This window comes from Pseudorasbora parva, chromosome 21 (assembly GCF_024679245.1).
Source record: "Pseudorasbora parva isolate DD20220531a chromosome 21, ASM2467924v1, whole genome shotgun sequence".
In the NCBI taxonomy this organism is placed as follows: domain Eukaryota; kingdom Metazoa; phylum Chordata; class Actinopteri; order Cypriniformes; family Gobionidae; genus Pseudorasbora; species Pseudorasbora parva.
In genome coordinates this window covers 41510731-41521209 of record NC_090192.1, presented here as the reverse complement: position 1 = coordinate 41521209, position 10479 = coordinate 41510731, and the positions used below count along the sequence as shown (strand labels likewise).

The following is a 10479-nucleotide window of genomic DNA, read 5'->3' as shown; positions in this document are numbered from 1 at the left end:
GAGTACGCCTGACACCAGAACTCACTTTGCTGGACGATAAACTGGCTGAGAAATGATTGTGATAAACAAAAGTTGACATGCTGAAAACAACATTTTTTAAATTAATGTTAACGAAACATTTATTAATTTAGATAAACAAAACGAAAAAACTGTCGTTCTGAGACCATTTTCATCTAAAATAATGATAATGGCTTTTAATAAAACCGGTACACCTTTTCAAAGATCAATAAACTTTTATTTCTAAAGACTATTTAACACTGAAAACGAAAACATTTAAAATATCCACAATAAATGAACAAAACAATAAAAGCAACGGACTCTCAGTCTGTTAACAAACAATGCACATGAATAAATACCAAAAACAATAAATTAAACGGAGGAAAACTGCAGCGGATGATTGTGTTTATTAGGGGCGGTTTTAGAGTGGCGGTTTTAGAGTGGCGGTTTTAGGGTCACGGTTTTAGAGTCGCGGTTTTAGGGTCGCGGTTTTAGAGTCGCGGTTTTAGAGTCGCGGTTTTAGAGTCGCGGTTTTAGAGTCGCGGTTTTAGAGTCGCGGTTTTAGAGTCGCGGTTTTAGAGTCGCGGTTTTAGAGTCGCGGTTTTAGGGTCGCGGTTTTAGAGTCGCGGTTTTAGAGTCGCGGTTTTAGAGTCGCGGTTTTAGAGTCGCGGTTTTAGGGTCGCGGTTTTAGAGTCGCGGTTTTAGAGTCGCGGTTTTAGAGTCGCGGTTTTAGAGTCGCGGTTTTAGAGTCGCGGTTTTAGAGTCGCGGTTTTAGAGTCGCGGTTTTAGAGTCGCGGTTTTAGAGTCGCGGTTTTAGAGTCGCGGTTTTAGAGTCGCGGTTTTAGGGTCGCGGTTTTAGGGTCGCGGTTTTAGAGTCGCGGTTTTAGAGTCGCGGTTTTAGAGTCGCGGTTTTAGGGTCGCGGTTTTAGAGTCGCGGTTTTAGGGTCGTGGTTTTAGGGTCGCGGTTTTAGGGTCGCGGTTTTAGGGTCGCGGTTTTAGAGTCGCGGTTTTAGGGTCGCGGTTTTAGAGTCGCGGTTTTAGAGTCGCGGTTTTAGGGTCGCGGTTTTAGAGTCGCGGTTTTAGGGTCGTGGTTTTAGGGTCGCGGTTTTAGGGTCGCGGTTTTAGGGTCGCGGTTTTAGAGTCGCGGTTTTAGGGTCGCGGTTTTAGGGTCGCGGTTTTAGAGTCGCGGTTTTAGGGTCGCGGTTTTAGGGTCGCGGTTTTAGGGTCGCGGTTTTAGGGTCGCGGTTTTAGGGTCGTGGTTTTAGGGTCGCGGTTTTAGAGTCGCGGTTTTAGGGTCGTGGTTTTAGGGTCGCGGTTTTAGAGTCGCGGTTTTAGGGTCGCGGTTTTAGGGTCGCGGTTTTAGGGTCGCGGTTTTAGGGTCGCGGTTTTAGGGTCGCGGTTTTAGGGTCGCGGTTTTAGAGTCGCGGTTTTAGGGTCGCGGTTTTAGGGTCGCGGTTTTAGAGTCGCGGTTTTAGGGTCGCGGTTTTAGGGTCGCGGTTTTAGGGTCGCGGTTTTAGGGTCGTGGTTTTAGGGTCGCGGTTTTAGGGTCGTGGTTTTAGGGTCGCGGTTTTAGGGTCGCGGTTTTAGGGTCGTGGTTTTAGAGTCGCGGTTTTAGGGTCGCGGTTTTAGGGTCGCGGTTTTAGAGTCGCGGTTTTAGGGTCGCGGTTTTAGGGTCGCGGTTTTAGGCTCGCGGTTTTAGGCTCGCGGTTTTAGGCTCGCGGTTTTAGGGTCGCGGTTTTAGGGTCGCGGTTTTAGGGTCGCGGTTTTAGGCTCGCGGTTTTAGGCTCGCGGTTTTAGGCTCGCGGTTTTAGGGTCGCGGTTTTAGGGTCGCGGTTTTAGGGTCGCGGTTTTAGGGTCGCGGTTTTAGGCTCGCAGGGTCGCGGTTTTAGAGTCACGTTTTTAGGGTCACGTTTTTAGGGTCACGGTTTTAGGGTCACAGTTGTAGGGTCACGGTTGTAGGCTCGCGGTTGTAGGCTCGCGGTTGTAGGCTCACAGGGTCGCGGTTTTAGGGTCGCGGTTTTAGGGTCGCGGTTTTAGGGTCGCCGAGTTATCTTCCGTGTCGGTCTCGCTCCTCCTCTTCTGGTCATGAATGGTGGAGCTGCGTCATATTCTCGCGCATGCGTCGAGTTCACGTCAATAACTCGCCGGATAAAGTTATTATTTTGATTTTTGTGCACAATAACTATTCTCGTGTCATTGTAAAGTGATTGTGCAGCCGCTGTAGTGAGATGGGCTGTGTGTCGATGTGTTTAGGGCCTTTATGGGTCTTGTGAGTGGGAATGGACTGAATGCCAATGGAGGCCGATCTGAAGCCTTTCTCAGCTTTACACTAAAATATCTTCATCTGTGTTCTGAAGATGAACGAAGGTCTGACGGGTGTCCAATCACATGAGGGAGAGGAGTTAATTATATATATTTCATTTGTGGGTGAACTAACCCTTTATCACTCCAGAAATGTACTTCAGCATATGATATATAGCTTAATTATCCACAATTTAGGATACAATATTGAAAATTGTTATATGATGTGATCATGCACATCTCTTGACCATCTCTGAGGAAAGCTCGGTGAGATTGATACCGAGAGAGAAGACACTGATGATGCTTTTCATTTATTTGGCGAAAGCAGAATGTGTATTGCTATCTCTACAGGAACTCATGTGCCTTTAGCACACACAGATTGATCTGAAGAATTAACTTGCATTTATTAAACTGCCGACTTCAGTGTAGCTTTAAGCCTGGTTTATACTCGACGCGTCCGCACGAGCGTGGCTAAAATGAGCAAGACCCCGTTTCACTTGGCGGTTTGTACGTCAAATTTTGTACGTTTGCGTTCGGCTCCACAACCGAAGAGCCTCGAGTTCCAGACGGATCTGGCCGAGCCTGACGTCTCCTCACGCCTCAGTCGAGTTTAAACTCCTCCCCAAACCGACGAGGCGCAGTCAACGAGAGAGACGAGGAAAACAAACAAGTATGCAAATGGAAATTATTGCGGCTGGAAAAATGATTGTGCTAATTCTTTTTATCGTGTGATTTAATTGATTTATTGACTATCGCACCAGACCTAGCCGTGAGTCTCCTAAAGCCGGCTCTCATGCATCTCAGCTCTCTGTCTTTCTAAGCCCCGCCTCTCTGAGCTGCTCTGCTGTGATTGGTCAGAAAGCAAGCACTCATTAGCATATCTGAATCTCTTGACACGCAGTGAAAACAACGTCTCCTCCACATGAACAACACACACCAAACTCTTCCAGTCTCAGAGACAACTACAGATAATGAGGGCGTGGCTAAGAGACACTGCTCAGCCAATCAGGGCCAGAGATGGGCATTATGCATGTTTTCTCATCTTAGTGTAAATTCTCGAAAACAGCCAGAAAACAGTTTTGTGTCCCCTGTCTCTGTGTGTGTGTGTCCCGTGTCGGTGCCTGTGTGTGTGTCCGTCCCATGTCGGTGTCTCTGTCTGTCTGTGTGTGTGTGTGTGTGTGTGTGTGTGTCCCGTGTCTCTGTGTGTGTGTGTCCCGTGTCTCTGTGTGTGTGTGTCCCGTGTTGGTGTCTCTGTCTGTCTGTCTGTCTGTGTGTGTCCCGTGTCCCGTGTCCCGTGTCCCGTGTCCCGTGTCGGTGTCTCTGTGTGTGTGTGTCCCGTGTCTCTGTGTGTGTCCCCTGTGTCTGTGTGTGTGTGTCTGCGTGTGTGTGTCCCGTGTCTCTGTGTGTGTGTGTGTGTCCCGTGTCTCTGTCTGTGTGTGTCCCGTGTCTCTGTCTGTGTGTGTCCCGTGTCTCTGTCTGTGTGTGTCCCGTGTCTCTGTCTGTGTGTGTCCCGTGTCTCTGTCTGTGTGTGTCCCGTGTCTCTGTCTGTGTGTGTCCTGTGTCTGTGTGTGTGTGTGTGTGTGTGTGAAGGGATGCAGTGAGCCTAAAGTGTGTGTTCATTACTTATTTAGAGTCCTGGCTGGGCTCATGCAAATCGGGGCTCTCTGATTGGCTTATCGTTGGTGTTTGACGTCACTCAGTGAATAATGTTATTCTCCAGTGGGAGAGAGGGAGTGTGTGTGTGTGTGTGAGAGAGAGAGAGAGTAACCTGATCTCACTGCAGGATGTTGTGGTGATGGAGCGGATGGCCTCTGCTGTGGCTCTGGGCCGTCAGCACTGCAGTGATTTGGCCGGATCAGGACAGCGTGAGTGTGTGTGTGTGTGTGTGTGTGTGTGTGTGTGTGTGTGTGTGTGTGTGTGTGTTTCTGCTCGAGTGTGTGTCAGCAGAGTCGTGCGTCTGAGGTTTAGTATGGAAACCCAAAGCCCCAAGACGTGCATGCGTGTTCACTGCGCGTGTGCTTGTTGCCATGGCGATGAGAGGATGGAGGCGGTTCGGTCCTCACCCGTCCTGAGCTCCGCCGGGCCGGATCTGGGGCTGGTTCTGGACTTCATCTGCGGTCTGGAGGACAGAGGAGACACGGGCCGGACTGTCCATCACAGAGCGCTCGAGCAGGTCTGATCCTGATCCAAGCTTGAACAGGTCTAATCCTAATCCTGGTCCTGATCTGGTTCTGATCCTGATCCGGTTCTGATCATGGTTCTGATCCTGATCCTGATCTGAGCTTGAGCAGGTCTGATCCTGATCCTAATCCTGGTTCTGATCATGGTTCTAATCCTGATCCTGATCCGGTCCTGATCCTGATCTGAGCTCGAACAGGTCTGATCCTGGTTCTGATCCTGATCTTAGCTTGAGCAGGTCTGATCCTGATCCTGGTTCTGATCCGGTCCTGATCCTGATCCTGATCCTGGCTCTGATCCGGTCCTGATCCTGATCCTGGCTCTGATCCTGTCCTGATCCTGACCCGAGCTCGAAGAGGTTTTAGATGACAGTGATTTACAGTAAACTTTACAGTAGTCATTTACTGTTTATTATTTTGATTTCAGTTGTTTTAGTTTTTATTACTTTAACCGAAAATGAGAGATGCTTGCCACACACACACACACACACACACACACACACACACACACTCACACACACACACACACACACACAGGAAACATTCTGCATTTGTACTTTCTCATAAAAACTCCTCCTGTGTGATTTATAAGCCTTTTGTAAAGTGGGGCCATGGGTAATGTCCTCATATTTCACCCTCTCCTGTAATACCTGTGTCATACCCATGGCATTATACACATCTGTGTCCTCATATGTCACACACACACACACACACACACACACACACACACACACACACACACAGGAAACATTCTGCATTTTTACTTTCTCATAAAAACTCCTCCTGTGTGATTTATAAGCCTTTTGTAAAGTGGGGCCATGGGTAATGTCCTCATATTTCACCCTCTCCTGTAATACCTGTGTCATACCCATGGCATTACACACATTTGGGTCCTCATATGTCACAAAAACATGACCACACACACACAAACACACACACACTTCGTGTTGCTCATGCTGGCCTGTTGGAGGCGCTGTTTATTCCCAGTCAAAACTTCTGAGTGCAGGGAAATCTCCTCCAGTCCTGATGCACGAGTTTGAGTGTAAGCCGAATGAGTTTAAGTATTAATGAGCTGGCTTGAGGTCAGAGGATGAGTTTACATCAGATGTGCTTCGTTTGTGATGTTACTGCAGTGACCTGTGAGTGGGTGTGAGTGTGTGTGAGTGCGTGCCAGTGTTGGTTTAATGTGTTCCGATCTGGACACTAGACTGAAATATAACTTCACTGTAATCACTGCAACATCCTCTAATATCTATTATTCTAATCTAAAGTTTTCTCAGAGCTGGACCGTCCCTCAGCTCATTTACTCGAGTCCTGTACTGAAGTTCACTGTTTGAGTCTCTGTTCTTTACTGGAGTATTATTTTTTCTGTAATCTTCTGACTTTAACTTCACTCCATCTGAAAGACAAATATCGTCCTCTTTACTCCACTACATTTCTATCAAGGTCCTCGAAGTGGAAAGTCGTTTCTGTCGCAGCTTTGAAAGTCAGTGATGATTTTTTTCTTCTTTAAAAGGTGTTTGGGTTTTTGCAGAAAGCCTTTCAGGAATCACTCTTGTAGAGTCTCGTGAAGTTCAATGATTTCACAGCATTTATTAAACACTGATTTATAGTTTAGAGCAAAATGGAAGAAGACGGATGTCCAAATGCTCATTTAGTGGAGTATTCACATAAACAAAGTTGATTCTGTCTTCAGTGAAGGTGAACAGTGTGAGAATATCAGATGTGTATCAGTGTATTGGATCCGTGCATTCGGCCTTAAAGTGACAGCAGCTTTGTAACTTTTCTACAAGTATTTAAATGAGTTTAAGTTAGTCGTCTGCTAGTGTGTCAGATGGAGCGTCACTGACTGGCTTAAACCATGATGGCATAATGTGCATTTATACAACTATAATACAATAATGCGGCGACATAAAGAAGGACATTTACTTTTGATACTTAAGTACTTTTGAAAACAAATACTTCTGTACTTTTACTCCAGTTTGTACAACTTTCACTTGTACCGGAGTAATATTAGACCAGCAGTGCTGTTACTTTAACTCCAGTAATGAAGTTGTGTAGTTTGTCCAACTCTGGTTTATCCCAAGTCAAGCTTTATTTCTTTAGCACTTTATTGTTTCAAAGCAATGTCAAAAAGCACCGTAATCCCGACTGCAGCATCAGCTCTTTCCTCTCCATCGAGGATTCGTTTTCTAAACCCCGCCTCTCGGAGAGCTGCTCTGCTGTGATTGGTTGGAAAACAAACGCTCATTAGCATATTTGAATTTCAGCTCTTGATACACCAGCACTTTGTATTAATCAATCTCTTCTATCTCTGTGTGTGTGTGTGTGTGTGTGTGTGTGTGTGTGTGTGTGTGTGTGTGTGTGTGTGTGTGTGTGTGTCTCCAGCACGATCAGCTGTACACCTGGGCGGCAGTGAGCCAGCCTCCTCCGTCTCTGGAGCGTTTACCTGAACACCTGAAGAGCCTTTGGCCCTCAACCAGACCAGGAGAAGAGGAGCGGCCCGAGCCCAAATACACGGAGGATGGTACACACACACACACACACACACACACACACACACACACACACACACACACACACACACACACACACACACACACACACGTGTGCAAGGCCTCCAGATGCGACCAAATGGTTCCTTGTTTTCCCTGCTTCACTGCAAAAAAAATGCTTTTCTTACTCAGTATTTTTGTCTTGTTTCTAGTCCAAACATCTAAACATTCTTAAAACAAGAAGTATTTACTAGACAAGCAAAAGTAATTGTCTTGTTTTGGGGAAAAATAACTCAAAATGAAGAGAGTTTTTGCTTAAAATAAGATAAATAATCTGCCAATGGGGTGAGAAAAATAATCTTGTTTTCTGATTGGGACGGAAACAAGAAACAAGATTATTTTTCTCACCCCATTGGCAGATTATTTTGCCTGTTTTAAGCAAAAACTCTCTTCATTTAGATTTGATTTTTAACAAAACACGAAATAATATCATGTCTGTTTACTGATCTAGTAAATGCTTCTTGATTCAAGAATTATTAGATATTTAGACTGGAAACAAGACAAAATTAATAAGAAGAGCATTTTTTGCAGTGCACAAAGTTCAATATTTCGCCATTAAAGAGGAACTTGGTGTAACTTGGGCATAAATATCCGGTCTGCCCCAAACTTCACACGTCTGATGAGAGTCCTGACCTGAACTCATCTGCAGGCCAATATTCAGTCAAAGCGCCACCTGCTGGCCGAAGGAAGTGTGGCACATCAAAATGACTTTACTGTAATTCTTCTTCATTTTTATCCGCTTAAATGCTCACTGTTTTCCCGAGAACACCTTTAATTTTTACTGTATTTCTGTTTAAATAAAGGCAGCCTTAGTGAGCAGAAGAGACTTTAAAGAGATAGTTTACTTTAAAATGTAAACGGTCGTCCTTTACTCACCCTCACCAAGTTGTCTCAAACCTGTATGAGTTTCTTTCTTCAGCTGAACACAAGGGGAGATATTTTGAAGAATGTCAGTGACCAGACAGTTAACTGGAGCCATTGACTTCTAGAGTAGGGATGGGCGATATCTTATCCTTTGCGATATACCGGTAAAAATTCTCCCCATGATAAGAATTTGTCTTCCCACGATAATAACGATAAAGCCTATGTTGATGACGCGACCCATTCGCATCTCTCGTGCAGGAAGCTGTGGAGGAGTTTATTGCTGATGGAGAGGCGATCTCTACAACCTGGAGCTAGCACACACAGATATATTTTCACGCGATGAGCACTTGGACTGAGCGCTTGGGAGATTTTCGCTTTGTCAAGCGATCCGTATTTGACGCACAGTAGTGTGAGGTGTCGGACTGAGAGCGCTCAGTCTCTCACACACACTCAGAGAGAGCGAGAGAGTCTTATACCACGCAGAATCAACGTGCTACACGCAAACAATATTCTTTATTGTATTTTCCTGTCAAATAACGGCGTTCGTTCGGAATTATTCAGCCTAATGCGCAAACGGCAATCTCATTGGCTGGCGCGCACCTATTACTGTAATCGTTTCGATTTCAGCAAATCAGATCAAGCAACCACTGAACGTGATTAATATTCATAAACCCAGCAACTCCTCATGCCGCAGTGCGGTTTATATTGTTATTAGTTGTAGAATTCGTAGTACTATTATCTTTATTAGTATAATATTTATTTTTTAACAGAAACACTGAATGACGAACCATCTCTTACGATCCACCACCAGTCCTTCAGTTCAAATGAAAAATATGCATTCATACATTTCCATTCGTAAATTAATACCAAGTTTGTGTTCAAATTACTAAAGTGCTATCATTAAATCATTATTTGCTATTTTTTTGTAATCTGGAGACAGTTGTGGTTATTACTTTTGCCGTTAGGACTATTTTTGACATGAGAATATGAATAAAGACAGAATCGTTATTTAAACATTACCTGCACTTTTACAGAAGGATAACTGCAACTTTTCCATTTCTGAAAAGGCTGGTGTTTGGATTAAGGGTTTTTATTATTGATTATCCAGATTAAGGGTTTTTATTATTCTTTTATGTATTAGGGGACTATTTCACGACGGGTACGTTCTGCTTTAGCTCATGGTGTGTTTTTCTGAGGCTCTCACGAGTGTGTGCAGCTCTCACCTGTAGCCAGAAACACTGGGAATGGTCCTACATTTATCGTCATTGATATCGTCACCGCAATAAATACCAGAAAATATTGTGATACATTTTTTAGTCCATATCGCCGATCCCTATTCCATAGTATTTTTTTTTTCCTGCTATGGAAGTCAATGGCTCCAGTTAACTGTTCAGTTACTGACATTCTTCAAAATATCTCCACTTGTGTTCAGCTGAAGAAAGAAACTCATACAGGTTTGAGACAACTTGAGGGCGAGTAAAGGAGCTATGTCTTTAACATTAAAAAATCCTAATTATTCCAAACATTGGTAACACTTTCACTCCAAAAAATGCTCTTCTTACTCAGTATTTTTGTCTTGTTTCTAGTCCAAACATCTAAAAATTCTTAAAACAAGAAGATATACTAGACAAGCCAAAGTTATTGTCTTGTTTTGGGAACAAATAACTCAAAAAGAAGAGAGTTTTTGCTTAAAATAAGATAAATAATCTGCCAATGTAAGATTTTTTTAAAGCAGCACTGGGTAACTTTTGCTCTCGGCGTCCCCCTACAGTTTGGAAAAAATAATGTCCTCAACTACTGTCGTAAGCTGTCATCCTACATCAGCGGATGCCATCGCGCGTGCATTTGCTGACATGACAGCCCTGATAGCCCTGAGCTAGTGATGCGCGGGTCGTCTCATAACCCGCGGACCCCGTATGTCTATTTAATGGTCGCGGGTTGTAAAAATATATCCAGTGGTGCGGGGCGGGCCAAATAACTTCATAAAAGCGTCCCGCGGGTCGGTGCAGCACTAACAGTTCCCCTGAACACTGCCGGAGGAGTTCACATGCAGCTGTTCTTCTGGCGGCGCGTGGGAAATGTCTTCATCAGGTACAGTCAGTGGCAGATGCTTCAGCATGTCATATGAATATAATTTCATGGGTTTTATTTTTTTCAAACGCCAAATAATCGCGTTGCTCACGTTTACAAGCCAGCGTCATTATAGTAGTCTATTGGTTAGCGTTTTCCAGAATCTATGATACTTCAGTTCAGTGTTTGAGTGGTCGGTAATCACCGTAACAAGCAGGACAGCATCGGTCGGGCACGCCTCCTTCAGCTCACGCCAACGAGCAAACGCTGGTCACATGTTGATCCTCATCCTGCCTTTAATCACTCTTTCGTTTCCTCTTATTGCTTTCCTCCAACAAAACCTTTTCTTTTTTATTTCTCTGCGCTGCTTCGGACGTGACTATATTATCCGACAAACAAAGTTGGGCTCGCACGTCTGAATGTAAGGAAGTGTGTGTGTTGGTGGAAGTGACGTATATGCCGTAAAGCAGTCGAATTTTGTAGTTCTTTTTGTTCTCGGGTTACAACCCGAAACC

At 44.6% G+C, this 10479-nt stretch overlaps 1 protein-coding gene across 3 annotated transcripts in view; it reads left to right on the top strand.

The window, feature by feature from the left end:
- Nucleotides 1-10479, top strand: part of fmn2b (formin 2b) — an 87910-nt gene that overhangs the window by 14051 nt on the left and 63380 nt on the right. For all 3 annotated transcript variants that reach the window (XM_067430166.1, XM_067430165.1, XM_067430167.1), the window contains one exon: nt 6864-7002. In XM_067430166.1, coding sequence (XP_067286267.1) covers nt 6864-7002 — 139 coding nt within the window. The remainder of the gene's footprint in view (nt 1-6863; nt 7003-10479) is intronic.